The 20,342-nt window shown below is 36.8% G+C and overlaps 1 protein-coding gene across 4 annotated transcripts in view; it reads left to right on the top strand.

Annotated features, from left to right (window-relative positions):
- TLN2 (talin 2) overlaps positions 1-20,342 on the top strand; it is a 528,144-nt gene that overhangs the window by 365,465 nt on the left and 142,337 nt on the right. For all 4 annotated transcript variants that reach the window (XM_003755615.4, XM_023497706.2, XM_031955439.1 and 1 more), the window contains 8 exons: positions 93-387; positions 1,033-1,199; positions 3,527-3,655; positions 5,593-5,706; positions 8,086-8,199; positions 11,045-11,179; positions 12,079-12,207; positions 15,136-15,238. In XM_003755615.4, the coding sequence (XP_003755663.1) occupies positions 93-387; positions 1,033-1,199; positions 3,527-3,655; positions 5,593-5,706; positions 8,086-8,199; positions 11,045-11,179; positions 12,079-12,207; positions 15,136-15,238 (1,186 nt within the window). The remainder of the gene's footprint in view (positions 1-92; positions 388-1,032; positions 1,200-3,526; positions 3,656-5,592; positions 5,707-8,085; positions 8,200-11,044; positions 11,180-12,078; positions 12,208-15,135; positions 15,239-20,342) is intronic.

The following is a 20,342-nucleotide window of genomic DNA, read 5'->3' as shown; positions in this document are numbered from 1 at the left end:
TAAGCTTGTAGCGTACTCAGAGGTGTTCGCACATAGTTGGGATTGATTAAAACCACCCTGTAGTTCCTGTACCTCTGTGCCTCCTTTTGCAGGTGGTGAGCCCCACTCTCAGCTCCCCCGTATGCCAGGAACAACTGATTGAGGCTGGAAAACTTGTCGACCGGTCAGTGGAAAACTGTGTCCGAGCCTGCCAGGACGCCACCGATGATAGCGAGCTCCTGAAGCAGGTCAGCGCAGCAGCCAGCGTGGTCAGCCAGGCCTTGCACGACCTCCTGCAGCACGTCCGGCAGTTCGCCAGCCGAGGGGAGCCGATTGGCCGCTATGACCAGGCCACCGACACCATCATGTGCGTTACTGAGAGCATCTTCAGCTCAATGGGAGATGCTGGTAAGTGGAGTTGACTAGGATGTATTTATTTCTTGTTTCCTCTAAAAATTTTGGGTAGCTATCATGTGAAGAGAGAGAGAGAATTACTCCGTTATTATAAAGAGGTCTCTATTGTATTGCAAAAACTTCAAAAAGTTCATTATGGAATTACGCTGAAATTGGGAGCAATTCTTTATTTCAAACTAACAGATGTGTTTCTCTTAGCACTACTTATTAAGTGATAGCATACAACTTTTTTTTACATTTTCTGCATTTTTCATGAATAATTTAAAACCAAAAGATTTTTTTCACACATTTAGTTAGATGTGTGTGTGTTTAAAAATGAAAACTTTGCACAACCTCCTCCTCCTCCTAGGTTTTGTTCAAGCCTGTAAGAAATCAGTCCAGTTTGTTTTTCTATTCATGTTAATTCTGTGCAGAGGATAATTAAACTCCAGTTATTCAGAACATGCAACTCCCATAGAAAATGTTCTTTTCCTTTGTCTTTTTGGAAAGGTGTTGAGTCCGTAGTTGTTATTCCAAGAGGCTGGTCTAGGGACGGAGTATTTTTACAAAAATGTCTCCATTTCTGCATCCCCATTAGAGTTGAACGGGTTCCTTTAAAACACTTTGAGGTTTTGCAGTCTCACCTGTCTCATCCCCCAGGTGAGATGGTCCGGCAGGCCAGAGTGCTGGCCCAAGCCACCTCGGACCTTGTCAATGCCATGAGGTCCGATGCTGAGGCGGAAATCGACATGGAGAACTCCAAAAAGCTTCTGGCGGCCGCCAAACTCCTGGCTGACTCCACTGCGCGGATGGTCGAGGCTGCAAAGGTAATCCCGTGGATTCCCTGGGACAAGGCATGGGGTCAGCTATCTCACTTAGGAATTTTGTGTCTCTTTAATGTGCTGTTCTTCTAATCTACTTAGGGAACGTCATCAGTCGCTGATAGGGGCTCTAGGGATGTTCTAATCCAACTTTTCCTTCCCACAGAAGAGGAACATGAGACTCAGAAAGATTTAATCTTCCTAACCTAGTTCATACAGGTTAGCAAATTCAGGATTTTCAGTGTTCTTCCTGCACCGTATTTATTATTTTTTGGTTTGGCCCCTATCTGTGATCACCAGTTTGGTGTGTTCACACCCCCAGAGCAGGTTTTGGAGAGTTACATGGTATTGAAAGGTCAGCTAACTTAATATGAGTCAGAGCTGGCAGGACTTTAACTCTCATTTTTTAATTTCTTTTTTTAGGTAATCAGGGTTAAGTGCCTTGTCCAGGATCACACAGCCAGTAATGTCTGAATTTGTATTTTAACTTGAGTCCTCCTGACTCCAGGGCCTCTGCTCTATCCACTGCACTACGTAGCTGCCCCTTCCAGGCCCTTTTCTGGTTCTCACTTTTTCCCTCTCTAAAAAAAGAAGGTCTGATTAGATGATCACCAAGATTCTTTGATCTGTGACTATTTAACAGATTAGGAAACAAATCCATAGAAGCAGAATGATAGCTCCTTATGGGTGACACAGCCGAATGTGTGATCAGAATACCTGGTTTAATGACTTTCTAATCCAGGAATCATGTATGCTGTGTACTAGGAGAAAAGACTAAAATAAATACATTAACACTCAAGGATCCTGTATGGTAAAGTGATTTCACTGTCCCAATCAGTCAGTAAATAGTTATCAAGTACTTACTATGTGACAAGCATGGAACTAACTGGAAGTGCTAGAGATACCCAGATAAAAGCAGAAGCATTCTCCGCCCTTTATGAGCTTGCAGGTTGCCCCATGGAAGAGATTTTCATTCCAGCAAATGTGTTAAGTGCCTGCTCTGGGTTGAACACAATTCCAGGCATTAGGGAAGATCTCAAGTTTAGATAGGATGAAGTCCTTGATCTCATGGACCTCGGAGTGAGGTATAGACATAGTACACTTACACAAGTAATTGCCTTATAGACATCATTGCATTTCTTCTTTGATTTTTATTCAGGTAAAGTCCATGAGAGGAGGGAGATATGAGGGTGAACTCAATTATGTGTGCTATAGTTTGGAAAGGAAAAATAAAGGAACTTAACCACAATTGAACTACTGAGACTTTTTAAAAATCTGCTATCTATTAACAATTATATTCCTCTTTCCCACTTCACATACCATCTGTACTTTATAAAAACCTACCCAGACTCCCATGCCTCAAACCAAAATGAAGCATCACTCCCAATGTGCCAGGAACTTAGAGACAAAAAAATGTTATAGAGGTGACCCCTTGGTTCCTTCCCTAATGTAACTTCTTCAAAGTATCTCATTTTTTTTGCTAATGCACTGAAGAGGAACTACCTTTCATCTCTGTTATCTCTTGGTTCTCATGACCAGAAATAAAATTTTCAGTTAAATAATTCATTTTAGAAAAATTCTTTTACAACCTCAGATTTTGTACCTTATTTCCCACTTGTAAAACTTCCGATAGATGTATCAATTCTTTATAATGCTATAGGGAGCAAATATCTTATAAGGATGATTCACAATTTAGTATAATCAAGATTGTAAATCACATTTTCAATTAACAAATGAAATTAAATGATTTTTTTTACTGTGCTAAGTGTATTTCAAGTATTATATTTTTGTCCTGTGATAACTTACATGGATCACAGATAATAAGGGATCATAAAGGATATTTTGGAAGAGAATATAGAGCCCAAGTCTAAGCTTTACTTAAAATATCTAGCATACATGCTTTATTTGCAGAACTGCAGGGCTGATGAATTCATCATCACATTTCAAGACAACCATACTCATTTTCTTGTTAGATCTCTTTTATAAAAATTAATCTAATTGAACCAAAATCTGGTTCCCTGTAATTTCTATATAGTTTTGCCCTGTAGGGTTAGCAGAATGTGTTAAGTACTTCATCCACATGGCAGCCTTTAAAACACTTTAGAATATGTCTTAGAGTTTAATGATCTCACTTTGACTTTCAGAGCTTAGCAAAACATGTGCAGATATTTTTAATGTCAAAAGGAAGCCTCTTGAGCTTAAAATTATCTCTTGGGAAAATTACCTTTGCCTACCAACCAACCATATTCAGAACAAAATTAGATAAAAGAACAATCAAAGGTGTATAATTGAACTCCCTGGACCTCTTGAAATCCTTATTTTTACCCTTACAGGGTGCTGCTGCTAATCCAGAAAATGAAGATCAGCAACAGAGACTGAGGGAAGCTGCAGAAGGTCTCCGGATTGCAACCAATGCAGCTGCTCAGAATGCTATTAAGAAAAAAATTGTCAACCGATTGGAGGTCAGAAAAAAGGCCGCCTTCCTCCCTTCCTTTTTCTGGAATATCTACTTTTTTATTTGTTGTTTATTTGAATTGTTTTTTTCTTGTTTCTTGCAAAATTTTCTCTTTGATCTAGGGGTTTCAAAATTTGGCAACTATTTCCTATGTGATTCCCACAAAGGATTTCTTTGAGGTGGTGATAAGTGGATTTTTCCTATTTCTACTTTTGCCTCACATTCTATTCCAAGACACTTTTCTTGGATTATTTCTTGCATTATTGTGTCAGGGTTTGTTTGGGATTTTTTTTTGTTTTTGTTTTTGTTTTTTTGGTAACAGATTCAGGTAATTCAATTATTCTTATATTTTCCTCTTCTTGATCTCTTTTCCAGATCTGTTGTTTTTCTTAAAAGATGTTTCTCATTCTGTTCTATTTACTCTTTATTTTCTATTTTTGCTATTTCTTGGTCTCTTACAGCTTTTCTGGTTTTCCCTTGCCCAATTTTAATTTTCAAGGAGTTATTATTTTTAAGACTATATCTCCTTTTCTAGTTTGCCTTTTTTTTCATAATATTATTTTTCTTGGATGGTTTTTATTTTTATTTTTTCCTCAATGTCTCTCATTTGATTTTAACTTCTTTTTTGGATTCTTCTATAAATTCTCTTTGGGCAAGGAGTCATTAAATGGAGAGCTTGAAATTTACTGATCTACTACTCTGTCATCTTCCCAGAATCCTTTTTAGGTTAAATAGGTACTATACAAGTCAGCAAATTTGGAGTATATCTTTCTAATTAGTAAAACTAAGTCAAAGATTTAACCACTGGCACAAAGAATTCATATCTAAGAAATGAATATTATTGAAGGAGAAGGGATTTCAAGTCTGTGGGAACTCTGAAGCTAGGATTAAAGTCAGTTCTTAAGCTATCATCTCATTTGTACCAAAGCAAATATTTTGAAAGCTAGAATCTTTAATATTAGAAAGCAGTTACATTTCTGTGATTGCTTTTTTTCCCAAGAAATTGCTTATTTGGATTATAAATTTTGAAAGATAATTGTTAGGATATTCTCTCACTTTTGGAATGGAGGGAATAGTTTATCAAATACTAGTGAGTATCTGCTATTTTCTTGAATCATAGAAAATCAGAAGATTTGAATAGATGGGGAAAGAAGAACACTTTTAAAGTAAGAAATGTCAGTGAATTCTCATCAGAGTTAAAATGTATAGTTCTCTGACAGATCGATGGATATCAAATTTTGTATCATGTATTCAGGAGTACCAAAATTAGTATAGAATGGGGAAAAAGTGTATTGCGTGCTTGCACACATACTCATGTATAAATTTTTATCCAGAAACATCTCTTACTCATGCCATTGTCCTCATCCTTGTTCTTTAATTAGTAGCGTTGAGATCAGTTCATCAAAAACTAAATGTAAACATTTTCAAAGTTGAATTTAGCCTTTTTTTATATATGAAAGGGGCGAGGAAAATGCACCAAAATTATAGCCATAGTTTCATAGTTTTTCTGTCAAGGCTCTTCATAAGGGGAGAGTGTTATTCAATTATACATAAGAAAAACATAGGCATGAAACATTTATATTTGGCTTATTAGAGCTGCATGGAAAGTGCTATATTATGTTTTTTATTTTTTTTTCAAGAATTCCCCTTGGTGCCACTCATTAGTACCATTATGGGTAGGATTGTTCCTTGTCCCTTTACAAAAAAGACAAAGGGAAAATACCAACCACTTCCCATACCAAGCTAACTTAATAATTCTTCCAGGGTATTGAACCTTATGATAGTTTCCAGGGACATTGTTAAAAATCATAAAGCGATTTACAAAATCGGTATCTACTTATATCCTTGTTCTTACACATACAGCAGGGACTGCTTTACATGTAGGAAACAAAAACTGTACCTTAAAAAATAATAAATCTTTCCATGTTGATTACTCCTTTTAAGGTTGCAGCAAAACAAGCTGCAGCTGCTGCCACTCAGACAATTGCGGCATCCCAGAACGCGGCTATTTCTAACAAGAACCCAGCAGCTCACCAACAACTTGTCCAGAGCTGCAAGGTAAGTATCCAGCCTGACAGAGTATAATGTCTATTGTAGATGATACTAAGAGTGTTACCACTCTAAGTGCCTTGCTAATTTAGTTAATGGATATCATTCAGATCCACTAATCCAATTCACAATGGCTCACATTTTCCAGGTGTTCCTGAGTCTGCTTTTTGTCAGTACTTGGCTTTTTATTTTTTTTTCCCAGTTCTTTCTTTCCTATGTCCTGGATTTACTTTCTCTTCTTTTTTGAAAGATGCAAAAATCACCGCCATTCAGTAGTCCAGCCATTTGAATACCATGAAACAGTAATAAATCATTGAATTTCCAAAGAGCCTTTCTTTTGAAGAGCTGGCTACTTCTCATTCATCCTTTACACATCATAATAGTGTTTCATTTTCTGCTTTGCCCTCTGCCCCATTCCACACCTTGAGTTTTTCATTCCCACTTGGCTTCAGCTCCATTTTCCTTTTGGAGTTGTCTATTGGAGCCTTTCTGTCTCGGGGTTTTTTTTTTTTTTTTATTGTTTTTTTTTTTTATGAGATTCCGTCTTCAGCTAAGTAGGCCACAGTGAGCCTGGGTCTCTCAAAAGGACTGAAAATGGTTTGATCTGGCAAATCCCATTGTGTGGCCATTTCTTAGAGATCTGTCTATAACATGGTTGATCTTTTATACTTTTAAAAAACTAATCAGGAAAGAAACATGGTGCATTTTTAAATTTAACTTGAACTCCTCAAGATATATCTATGAAATGATTTATATCCACAGTATGGGGGTGATTATTACCATCTCAGAAACAAATTTATCTTTGAAAGGAATTGGATGATCCCACTATGACTCTCTGAAAGCAGGGCCCAAATTCCATATTCCCCCTTCGGATATAGCTCTGAGCTCATCTGCACAAAAGCTCTGAGAAATATATGAGGCAAGCACTCCAAAGAAAAGACCATTTTAGCCTCAGGCTTCTCCCACTGCTTTTATGTGGAGGCTGCTGCTGCTGGATGGGAGAGCACTGCTGCGTGTGAGCTTGTACCATTGTTCAAGCTGCTGTTCTCCTCCCGATTTTGGTTGCTGCAGGGCCTGTCAAGCAATAAGGATCCCAACGGGATATAGAAATGGGCAATTCCACTTCTCAGAAGGTGCATGAAAATCAAGTTAATAGACTTCTAGAAGAAAAGGCTCCCTTATTAAAAAAGGAAAGAAAAGAAAAAATTAACAAATAAAAATACAGTCAATATAGTCAATTCCAGGAAAATGGAAGACTCATAATTTATCAAAGCCCACTGAGTTATAAAGCTTTTGAGAACCTGGTTAAAGAATGAAATGTCTTGAGATTAGTGGGCAGCATATGAGCTTCAAAGAGTTCATTACTTAAGAAAAAAGCCAGGGGGTTAAGTTCTTTTGAAGGAATCATGCCAGGCTATATATGGAAATAAGCTTCCAAAAACATGGAGTTCTGACTCTTGCCACCTTTGGGAAGTCTTTCATATTTGGGGAAATGAAATATACTTGGTGAAGCTGAGGGAAAAAAGGAACTATGTCAGTATCTCCTGCCTAACTCATGGAGACGACTTATCAGGAGAGAGCTAAGTAATGGATGCTTTTGCTAAGAGCCAGGTAGTCCAACTTGAAAGTATTTGCCATCCCCTCCCCCTCCAAATTGATTACCTTTCTTGCTTTGGATTAATTGATGAATCCACTTGACTCCATTTTGGCCATAAATTATGCTTATATCTTGGTTTTCAGTTCAGGATCCTATAAGTGAATGAATGATTGATAACATTAATAAGTACCTACAGTGTGCTAGACACTGGGCTAAGTGCTTGAGATAGAAATGCAAGCAGTTCTAGTGGAAGAACATAACACTTAAAGGGGAGGTAGATATGTGTGGGACAGATAACTAAGAAGTGACTTCAAGGTCTGGGTCTACCCAGGTAAAGTGAAGGCTTCCACATCCTGCATCCCATGGGGAGAGCCCAAGCTTCTGATAAGGAGGAGATGAAGAAGATAGCTGGAGGGCAAGGGACATGGTTTGGAAATGGTCACTTTATATGAAAGTAACCAGTTCAAAGTTGCTGTTACATACCTTCTGTTAAGTTGAAAGCCCAGTTTCTGTGAGCTAGTTTTCACACCTTCATACATAATAGTCTCATCTGCCAGGAAAAACCTTAACTATAGAGTAAAACCCTGTATTTGTAAAGCCTTCTAAAGCCAAAATGCTTTCTAAGGTCTGGGACGTGTCTTTGCCTCCCAAAGAGATCATGTAAATGAATTTCATGTGCAAGAAAAACCTTCTACTAGGTTATTTTCCTACTCACTCTGGATAATTCAACATAATTACATTCCCCAGATTACCCAGAGGTGCTTAATTATATTTTCCCTCGCTTCCCACAGGCTGTAGCTGATCATATTCCTCAGCTGGTCCAGGGGGTAAGGGGGAGCCAGGCTCAAGCAGAAGATCTCAGTGCTCAACTAGCTCTCATCATTTCCAGCCAGAACTTCCTCCAGGTAGGTAAAATTGACCAATCCATGTCAGGACTCATAGACTCTTGTATTCCTGTTCTCCTTTGAGAGAGAACATTTTAAAATTAATTTCTTTTTTTCAAATCTGTCTCTTCCTTCCTTCTCCTCCCCAAACCCTCATAAGAAAATGAGAAAAACAAAACCTTAATTACAAACATGTATAGTCATACAAAATTCCTTATTGGCCATGTAAATTATACGTGTGTATCAATCAATCAATCTATCTAGATATATTTGTTGTATATAACTGTTCAGATATATTCATAGTACATTTTGATATGTGTCTCAAACTGTGCTGAGTCTATCACCTCTCTGTCGGGAGCATGGTAGCATGTTTCATCATGAATTCTTTGGAATTGTGAGTGACTTTGTGTTGATCAGAATTCCTAACTCTTTTAGTGCTGTTTATGCTTATAGTATTGCTGTTATTACATAAATTATTCTCTTGCTTCACTTCACTGCACATTTACAAGTCTTCCCACATTTCTCTGAAACCCTTTCTTTCAGCATTTCTTAAAGGACAATAATATCCCATCCCCTTGACAAGCCGTAAGTAGTTCTACCCAGCCTCAGTTGATGGGGCTGCTCTTACTCCCATATTCCACTTCTTTACTACCACAAAGAGAGCTGCTACTATAAATATTTTGTGCATATGGGTCCTTTTCTTCTTCATTTGATCTTAAAGAGAGAAATTAGAATGCCTCCTGCAGTTTCAACAAATGTTTTGTGGTAGAATCAGACCCTTGAGACTCTTATTATTTTTCCAGTTTCAGAGAAGATAGATTGAGTATTGTAGAGCAGAATGCTAAAATATAGCAAAAAACCCTTGGGGCAGATGCACATGATGATCCTTTTTATTTTTTTTTAAGGACTTTCTGACTTTTCTTCTTTCCTCTTTAAGAAAAAGAAGTCAGGAAGAGAATGTGATAAATTGGAAATCTTGATGAACAGGCTTGTGCTGATTATTGCTTTCAATTTAGAAGTGAGAGTTAGCTGGCTTCTGGAACCCTTAAAGTAGTCAGTCAAAAACTGTGAATGAGACTCAAATCTTTGTATCCCCTTCAAAGATATGCTGGTTCTCTCATATAAGGAAAGAAAAACAGTTGGCTCTCTAGGGGTGTGTGTGTGAGAGAGAGAAAGAATGTGTGTGTGTGTGTGTGTGTGTGTGTGTGTGTGAGAGAGAGAGAGAGAGAGAAAGAGAGAGAAATTTGTTTTGGAAACATAGGATGCAAAGAAATAGTTATAATTCATTTTCTTCCTTGGAAACACATTATTTGGTTATTTGTTACTATGAGGTCTGTACAATAGATATAATCTAATTATTAGGAATACAGGATAGGGAGTGATTCCATGAATTTATTGGTTGAAGGAATTCCTTCTAGCAATGCATGTTAACATTTTCTCTGTACCTTATAGTTTTAGAGAACAGCCTAGATTTCTGAAAGTGGCCAGGTCAGAATAACATAACCACTTCGTGTTAGAAGAGGCAGTTGAAACCAGATCTTTCTTCTTCCAAGATCTACTCTTTATCTATTATGCCATGTTGCCTTTCTTTAAAAAAAAAAAAATGCCATTTTCATAATGAAATAGTTATCCCTATTCTTGTCAGTTTTTCAGTGCATTTTATTTGTGAATCTGGCTCTTCTAAGAAGACCCTTGTTTATTACTAGTTAATCCCAACTTGTATCATGGTAGGATGATGATTTTTCTCCCCTCCTACCATTTCCATAGTTTTGCTAATTTTAAATGTTCCTAAAGATCTGAATCCAAACATTCTCAGTATTCTTTCTGTAGGCTAAAGTCTTTGTAGAGAACCTATGGTGATTAAGGAAACACTATTGGGATTTTCTCATTCTCAAATTAAAATCCAGTTTTAAACACTTAGTAGGTGTGCAACCTGGGCAAGTCATTTAACCTTGATGTGCCTCAGTTTTCTCAACTGTAAAGTGGGAATAATATCAGCAACTATGCTTCAGGATTATTGCCAGGGTCAAATAAATATTTGTAATATGCTTAGTGCAGTGCTGGAGCATTATGTAAATGCATATTCCTTTCCTTCTCAAGACATCACAACCTTTTTGAACCTGACACATGTTGACCTTTGTCATTTTTCACTATTCTTCCCTTTTAAATGCTAGAGATCACATATATATCTACATGAAATAACTTCCATGTCCATTAAAGTGGCCAAAGATCCATCCTTCTAGAGCCACCCTGGTTACATATGTGTATCCAGATCCCCCCACCTGTGTACTCGTGTATCTTAGGTAACTTAATAACTGTGGGAAAACTACACTTGAAATTTAACATTATAGCTCATGAGGTTACAAAATCAGCATTAAAGAAAAGAGCAATAGAACCCCTAGACAAGATCATTTATGTACATAGAAAGTCCAGTGAAGTCACAGGTCTGGAACAAAAAAAAAGTTCCCTCCTTTGCTGCTGTTTTGTCCCAAACCTGTGGTTTTCTTGGTAAAAGAAACCCCTCTACTAATACAGATGAGTAACAATTCTGCAGCTTAGGGTTTTAGAGCATTTCCAGAGGAACTGAGAAGTTGGGTGACTTGTCCACAGTCATGCTGCCCATTTGAGTCAGAAGTTGTGGAACTAACTGTTTAGCCATTCTCCAAATAGCAAGCAATCTATCAGAAATTTAGTTTAGAGCGGTCCCTATATACTAAGGTACTGAATGGAAACGTGACTAAGATATAAAACTGAACAAAATCAACAGATTAGAGGACTAAGCAAGAAACTACCTTTTGGGCCTCTGAATAGGGAAGAGTACATGACCACACAATAGATTCTCCAATTGCTTTCTGTTCATATTTAGCCGGGAAGCAAAATGGTGGCGTCTGCCAAAGCCGCGGTACCTACTGTCAGTGATCAGGCTGCGGCTATGCAGCTGAGCCAATGTGCCAAGAACCTTGCTACCAGCCTGGCGGAGCTGAGAACTGCCTCCCAAAAAGTAAGTACATTTTAGATCTGTTAGTTCCGAAAAGCATTTAAAAAAAAAAATAAGAGCTCCTTGGGATAGTTTAGGGGTGGGAATAGATATTTCAGGGTGTGTTTTGAAACTTTGGAAACCTCCTTTAATATAGTCAGATTTTTCCTTTCATTTAAGTTTTCCTCTCTATGTCATCTAGTTATTTGTCTCCTTCAGTTCAGATAATTTTGGGTAAGAAAGCCTTGTGTTCTTCTTGCCTCCCTCTGCAACTGGCTGGTGCAGATATTTCTAAGGTTGGATTTATAGTGATCTCTTCTAGCATTCCTTGACAACAATTTTGTGTCATTTGAGGTGGTTGTTGGTCTCTGACATGTGTTCGTTCCTGTTTTTCACATGACAACTTGGTAAACTAGCTGAGAAGATTTTGAGTCATTTTATCTTCCTGTGTTTCTTCTACTACCTTTGTTGGAAAATGATTGTAAGTCTTGTACTAGAACATCTGACTTGGCCATAGAATCCGTCTTTCTTGGATTCTGTTGTCATATAGATGAATGAATGAATGAAGCATTTATGAAAGGCTTACTGTGCACACAACACTAAATACACATAGAAGAGGCAGCTCGTGCTCTGAAAGAGCTCTCATTCTGATAACGCATGTGGAAGATTTCAGCTGCAAGTCACATGGAAAATTCACAAGGTCCTCAGGACACAAATGGTCCTGCTTCTTCTTTAATGTCAGTTCGGCTAATTAAGTCACATCAGTTTCTGATGCTGAACCGTTTGACAGTGCCATAGTCCCAGAACTTTGTTTTCTGGGTCTTCCTTCTCCATTGCCTCCAGATGCTCTTTCTCCACAAGATTCAGGGATTCCTTATCTGGATGTAAATGTTTCCTGCTTTAATTTGTTCTTTTCTGTCTAGGCACATGAAGCCTGTGGCCCAATGGAAATTGATTCTGCTTTGAACACCGTACAGACTCTCAAAAATGAACTACAGGACGCCAAAATGGCAGCTGTGGAGAGTCAACTAAAGCCACTCCCTGGAGAAACTGTAAGAAGGGATGAGGGCATGGTCAGAAGGTTTTTTTCCCCCCATTTCTAGGGAAGAAGATTAAAGTGACATCTAAAGAGAAAAAAGTGTGGGCTTTTGTCCTACTTGTGGAAAAACCCTTTGGTGTATTTGGTTCAAATTCACTGGTGGCCAGAATTCTGCTTTCAAAAATACCTGGAATGTACAGATCTAGACTGACCCCATTGCAGCAGAGAGCTAGACAACTTTGCTAAATATCTGGCTAGTTCTTCTGTACATATTTCCTAGCAACACGGCTTGGCAGAAAATGGTCACCTCTTTCATAGAATGCAAGAATAACATTCATATTTCCTCCCCAAATATTCTTTGCAGAGAGAATTATGGGTGTGGAGCACTGCATATAATGTCCAACTCCTTTAATATGTTGATTAGCTTTTCTGAACTTTTATAAAGGTTTATTCTCCTCTAAGGAAGAGAAAAAGGTGAAAGAAGATGATGTAAAAATAAGATTAATAAAAATGTATTTTTAAGAAATAACATACATTAACATGCTGTAGTTGAGAAATAAAGTTTTGTGACAGACTTTTTGTTATTATAAGAGAATTGATAGTGCAAAAATGATAGCATCCTGAAGAGAGGGATAATTGATTGTCGAAAATCACAAAAATAGATAATCATTAAATGTAATCAGTGGAATTAATATCAGGAAGCCCTGAATTCATAGCTTGTTTCTGTCATCTGCTCCATTTGTGAACTTGGGCAAGTGATTTAATTTTTGAGCGTCACATTCCTCATCGGTGATCAGCATCTCCACGTTGGACTCAATGGCTGCCATGATCCTTTCTAACTCTGAATCTATAACCCTACGTCCAGAAGACCTGGATTTTCTTCCCAGCTTTGCCACCGACTAGATACGTGACCTTGGGCTGTGTGACATCCTTTCCGCAGCCACTTTTTTCCTAAAATAATGATCCCTCTTCTGTCTTACCATATTGTAAAAGCTTCAAAAGGAAGGCTAGCAGAACATACTATACATAAGCAATGTGATATTATTATTTCTACTACGGATATGATTTGGGTCCATAATATAAATGAATTCATGATACTGCAAGGTGATTTATGTCAGGATTTAACTCCTATAAAAATGTACCAGTCCCTATATATTGTGTCAGGCTGCCTTTCCTCATTAACATATACTGATAATGTAAAGCATGTAAACAGCACTCTTTGCTGCTGCTGCTGGGTGAATTGATAAGGGAGTATTTCCAAGCCTGAGATATCCCATTGTGTATTCCTATAAATGAAGTTGCTTTACTCAAAATAGTCTGAAAGCAGTTGAATGCCCTCAGGCACATTCCATCTCAGTTTCAGCTGACATTTTCTGAATGTAGCAATCCTTTTGCATTGCAGATGCATCTCAATTGCAATTTTATATTTTTATCTGGAAATATGAGTTTTACTGGCAAGCCTTTCTAAAATGGAAGTATGTATTTCTACTGTTGCTACTAAAATTAATTTTTTATCCAGATTTTTCTAAACATACCAAGAACCCAGAAATTCTGTCTTTGCATCAATATTCCTTAGGATTCTAGATTTAGGAGACACTGTATCATAGTGAAAAGAGAAATGGCCTTAAATCCAAGACGACCTCAATCTAAGGCTCACTTCTAACATGTACTTGGCTATGCGATCCTGGGCAAGTTTTGGGACCTCTTGGTGTTGTAGGCAGCTCTTTAAAACAATAAATTATGGAGAGAATCCTGGCCTGCCTTAGGAAAAGGTGTTTCCTCAGATAGGAACTCCTTCTATCAGTTAAATCACAGATCTTGTCTCTACTTTCTTTCCCTAATCATAAATTATACCAAAAAGACATCTGCTCTAACTCCCCTTACCTTTTTACAAATGAGGAACTATATGTATCCCAGAGAGGTGATATGTCCAAGATCACCCAGGTGACCTTGGATATCATGATAGAGCAAGAATTTAAATTCCAGTCTTCTCATTCCAAATCTGTTGTGTTTTTCCACTGGTAACTGGGATGTAGCAACTATATTTAAAAGGAGGGAGGGGCAGGATAAACCCAACCCTATATATGAGAGTCTGTACTAAATGTTGAGACATCCTGTTAAGCTTTTTTAAGGTTTGCGTTCAAAAAATGATCCTAACTTAGTCATTTGCCATATCCTTTAATGAGCTAATTGACTTGTAAAATAAATTTGCATTTATTTTACTTTTAAATAATAAGATTGTGCATTTATTATTGTGCCTTAGATGAAAAAAATCAACATTTATGAAGCACCTACTTAATATATAAGATAATGTATTAGATACTTATAATAAATAGGGATAAAATAGCGCTTGCTTTCAGAAAGCTTATATACTATTAAGGAATTTTTTTTTAAATGTCATTTGCATCAGTTTATTACCATTCTCAAATTCTCCTTTAATGTTTTACTTGTACAGTTTGAAATAGAATAATGAAATTAACCATCGTGAGAGATCCTTCATCCAGGTGAGGTAGAGGAGCAATCCTTCTGCCCACTTAGTTGATAGGGAGGTCCTTGGCTCATTCTAAGGATTTGCAATGAATGTTCCAAAAAAACTTTTAAGAGTCATTATTATCATTAATAATAAACTTATATGGCCTTTTCTGATTTACAAAAACACATTTATCACAACTCCCCTTTGAAAGATATAGAATAAAGCTTTATTAGCCCCATTTTATAAATGAGGGAATCATTAGTTGTATGTGGTCATACAACTAATAAGCACTAAAACATCAATATCTGATTTCACTTCCAATGTACTATATTCTGTGCCTTATTGTTTCTAAGTAGAAATCATTAAGGCACAGGCCAATCCTTGTGAGTTGTGTTTTTTTTTTAATATATGAACTTAGTGGAGTTTTTCATTTCCTCAAAATAATATTCCCCATTTCTGTTGTTTTAGCTTGAAAAGTGTGCCCAGGACCTAGGAAGTACTTCGAAAGCTGTCGGGTCTTCAATGGCCCAACTACTGACTTGTGCTGCTCAAGGCAATGAACACTACACAGGTAGGTGCTTCATTATTCATAATGCCATATAGTAAATTTATAACCAGCAATGAACAGAGATATTTCATTTCTGATATCAGTAGCTTTTTACTTGTTGAGTGATTTTGTTTTTAATTCTCTCATGCTGATGGTGAGAGTTCCAGGTGTCACTGACCATCATGGATAGAAATTTGTTTTTAGAGGAGTAGCTGAATTAGTTACTGAAATGAACTTCCAGAGTGGCACACTCTAGTCAATTTAGAAAATGTCTCCAAATCATTTTTTGACAGAATTGTGCTTCCTAGGACTAAAACATAGAAATGTGCATCATGTCAGTGGTTAAGAGCCCTGGCTTTTATTTAAATTGATTATGTAGTACATCACCCATTTTTTAAGGGAATCCAAGGCACATACATTAATTAATTCTTTGGAAAGACAGTAGTCATCAGTCTTCTGTCTGTGTTGTATTGTGCTGTTTGTTTTTTTTTTTTTAAAGTTTCCTCCTTCCCTACCTATTCCTAGCTCTAGTTTCAGATCTAACTAAAATTATTTTTTAATGTGTAAGCCAAAGTTCTGGAAATTAGTTTATGTAATCTATTTTTCATTCTAGGAAAAAAATTGAATGTTGCATTTATTGCTTGCCTTCTCAGTGGGTGGTGGATGAGGTGGGAAGAAGAGATAATTTGGAACTCAGAATTTAAAAACAAATAATAATTTTTTAACAGATGTTCCTTAAGAAAAAAAAAATTTCATGGTGATTTTAAAAAAGCAAACCAACTTATTTTCTTGTCAGTAAAGACAAAGAATTAATTACCACCACTGTTGTGTATTTTCATGTTTAATTGATGTGACTTTTTAAAAGCATTTTCTTTGATATAAGATTTAATGTGATTTATATATTCTTCAGAAATCAAGTGTTCACAATAATTTGTCTATATTTTGTTTATCAGATAATGGTCCAAATGTGAGTGCTTATACATCACTTACTTAGACATTAATTGCATATTGTCTCCCTTATTAGAATATAAGCTACTTGAGGACGGCGATGATTTCATTTTTGTCTTTCTCTCTTCAGTGCCTAGATTAGTGCTTGAATATATTCCGTTATGTTCAGTCATGGCTCCATTTGGGTTCTTCTTGGCAAAGATACTGAAATGATTTGCCATTGCCTTTTCTGTTCATTTTACAGATGAGGAAACTGAGGCAAACAGGGTTAAGTGACTTGTCCAGGGTCACACAGTGTCAGAGGCTGATTTGAACTTGGGAAGATGAGCCTTCCTGACTCTAGACCTAGGGTTCTATCTGTTGCACCACCTAGCTTTATATATTAATTGGCACTTAAAGACTTGCTGATTGAGGCCTTTTTTTCCCCATAAAATGAATGATGGGGATATTCTTTCTTATAGAATAGGCTAACAGACAATTAGTCTAGATGTAGTTATATTGGTAACTAGTTTTCAGAGAATTAGAGTACAAGAAAATTCTTATCACAGAAAAAGTCTTAAACTTAATTTTCCCTTCTTTCAAAACTTAGAAGGTACATTCTTAGGTTATACAAACCTAAGAATCTTCATTATGAACAGTATTTATCTTTGTCCTGTATTCCATACATTTTCTGTGTATTTGGTCTCTCTGGTTGTTTGGAAAAGGTAGAAAAGATAGCATGATCACTGAACTTGGATTTGTGAGAACTGTGGCCAAATCTCAGTTCTAACATTTAAATTCTGTGTGAACCTGAGCAAGTCACTTAGCTTTTCTGAATGAAATTCAGTTTCTTCATCTGTAAAGTAAAATTAGTAACCATTTTATATCTATCTGTATTATAAGTCTGAGTTATAATTATAATTAAAGAAATATTTACTGTTGTCATCTTTAACAGTCATACATACTTAAGGTCTTATCCCATTTCTTTAACTACTATTTTCTTTTGTGTTTTTGTGTTTTCAAATTTACTCTCCCTTAGAGAGCACCACAGAAGACAGGTGTTATCTTATTTTCTGCATGTGCATGCATTCATGCACTATGCATTTTGATTTGGAGGGCATTTGCTTCTTTTGTAACCAATATAACCACTTCACTCTCTTTACCATCATTGGGCAGGATTCTGCCTCTACAATTTGAAGCTTTCTCTTTCTCTCTTCAATACAAGTTTTTCTTGTATTGGGTTAAAGCTTTGGGTTAAAAAAGAAAGGTATTTAGTAGCTTAATTTAGGGCCTTGAACATAATAGGTGCTTAATAAATTGAGTAATTTGAAGGCAGTACTAATGGAAGATATTGAGATAAGGAAGGCCCACAACACCACTTTCTTGTATAGCTACTATAGATAAATTAAGGCTGGGGTATCTTCATATTTCCTTCTAGGTTCAAAAATAGCAACTGGTCAATATATTTTGAGTGAAGGAATTTGTCATCCTGAAGTTATTTTCAGTAATTCAAATAATATCAGTTATTTTTCAGGTGTATAAAGTTTTTACCAGTCCCTGTATAGAGAGATTGTGGAACTCATTTAAAATTAATTTTGAGACAGTTTTAAATCTTTTCTCCCCACCCCCAGTTTAATCATGTGGTAGCTGACGTTTATTTACATAGTTGTATTTGTCCAATGGTGATCTGAAATTTTAGGATAAAGAAGTCCCTATAATAAAGATCAGCCATTATAAGGGGTTTCTTCTGTATTTAATCTCACTAGTGCATATTTTCCAGACACTGCTATTGAACATAATTTAGGATCCAGATGGTGAGGGAGCTGCTGAAGTAATTTATGGCTTCATATGCTTTTTTGTAGTTTTTAAAAATCCCTTTGCAATGCTTTCCCAATCTTAGTCCTGGCAATAGAATTCAGATCATAGAATTGTTTTGTTTTGCTTTTTAAGCCTGTCCCCGTGGTGGTCACTATTTACATTGTTATTGCAAATTCAACCATTGGACAACATTAGATTTTTGCCAGGTTTTTTTGGTGGCCTGTTTTGACATTTATCAGGAGTTTCCTCTTGATTGGAAACTGAATCATGCCTTGTAGATCCTCAAGTGCTATGAGTTTCAGAAGGAATCGAGCAGAAATTATTTGGGATGAATGTACCTAAATCTTTGAAATTCATGTTTTCCTATATGCTTCCTTTTTACTGAGTTGGTTTCTCTCCATTGCTTTCTAAATATGGTCTTTATCTATAAAAATATGTTTTGCATCAAATGAGTCTTGATAGAAGTGCCTTTTCTAGCTGCCTTTACCAAGCTGGTTAATACAGCTCTTTTTTAATATATTTCTTTCATTTCCCTCCTTCCTTTCCTCCCTCCCTCCATTCCTTCCTTTCATCCTTCCATCTATCAGGCAAGATATCTTGGAGTTTATAGGTTAGAGTTCTTTCTTAAGTAGCGTGCCTTAAACTCAAGTCACTGTGACTGGCTCTCATTGATTGGTCCCAGGCCAAGCCCTACTTGGTCATTGTATGGATCTTGATTGAGTCAGAGTAAATGTAATTAACAATTGTTTCTATTTTGGCCACAACCTGGAGGGTTTCTCTTTCCTAGATTGATTTTTTTTTTCCCCTCCTGGACTAGGTAAGAGGCTATTTGTTGCTTCATTTCTTACCTAGCCTTCATCACTGATTGGGCATTGCCTCAGTCAAACTGAAACCTATTAATAAAGACTAACTTAGAAAGGCTCAGGTCTCCTACTGCATCCAGGCCCATCTCCAGTCTTCCTGATCTCTATCTGGCCGCTACATCCAGGTGGCTCTGGAGGAGAAGGTAAGGCAGGTGACCTTGCCCAGCCCTCCCTCACTTAAAAGCAGTTCACTTGTGTGTCATTCACCTCCTGATGTCATGGTCATCTTTAACAGTGAAGGGTAAACAACAACAACCATTATGTGCTCTTGATGTAAAATTAGGTTGGATTCTATCATAGGTGATAAATAAAGGAGGTAAAAAGAAGATATTCTGAGCTGAAATCAATCAATAGGAAAGTACTAGCTAAACACCCACTCTGTCTCAGGCACTATAATAGGTTCTGGGAATGCATTCCAACAAAAATATATGGAACCTTACAGATCATCTAGTTTAATCCTTCTTATTTTATAACTGAGGAGGTTGAGGTCTGGAGAAACTAATTTTCTTATGTTCACATTTTTGGTAATTGTCAGATTTTGATCTAGAAGCCAAATCTTCTTCTTTCCTTCCCGGTATTACTACACTCTGCTTTTGTCTATAAAGAAGAGGCTTATGTCTAAAATCAAATGTCCATTCTTACTCATTTTATATCTTTTATTCACATTAGCCTCACTTATTTTTGCAGATTCTCATGCACATTTTGTCAAAAATCTGCTCCAACCCCAAACTGCAACGACGACAAATTATTTTGTTTAAAAGTGTTCCAGCCTATATAAACTACGTTTGAAGCTTACTTGATAAAGTAGGGATTGGGAGATTTGTAATTTGCATTCATTAGGTTACAGAGCTATATCCCAGCTGTGTCATTTCCTAAATATTTACAATTAGGCTGCCTGAGATACACCAACACTGTCTCATTTATGTATTTGAGTTTCTTCTGGTCTCTTTATTGCACTACTGCACCTCACTCTGAAATGACAGGACCACCTACTGACTCAGACTAAGCCATAATACTTCCCTGCTGTACATACAGAGTTCAACTTTGAACTGTCTGAAAATTATCACATGAAGGTTGGAGTTGCAGCTGTAAACCACTTATTAGGAGTTTTTATGAATTTGTCTTCTTCATGAGTTTCAGATGGACATGAGTATATTCTATCCTTCCTATCAATTCATGTCTTAGCTTTGCCAGGCAAGCATTTTCATATTTATTGTCAGAGCTTAAAGTTGTTGGTGAATAAGTGCTCCAGAGGATAAATTAGAATCAAGGTCAAAGAGTCTGCCTTCACCGAGAATAAGTAGGAAAATAGGTTAAATGGCATATAAGTAACCTTTTAAGACTAGAAAGAGCTGGCAGTCCTACAACATCATCAGAGGGACAAAAAGCAGATCGATAAGCCTTTATGAAAGGTGTTGCTGTGTACCAGCTTAGTGCTAAAATTTGAGGCATAAGTAACATATCTCTCTCCTGGAGGAGCTTTTGTTCTAAAGAGTGAAGACAATTCATAAAGAGGGAAC

This window comes from Sarcophilus harrisii, chromosome 2 (assembly GCF_902635505.1).
Source record: "Sarcophilus harrisii chromosome 2, mSarHar1.11, whole genome shotgun sequence".
Classification (NCBI taxonomy): domain Eukaryota; kingdom Metazoa; phylum Chordata; class Mammalia; order Dasyuromorphia; family Dasyuridae; genus Sarcophilus; species Sarcophilus harrisii.
This window is presented reverse-complemented; position numbering and strand designations above follow the sequence as displayed.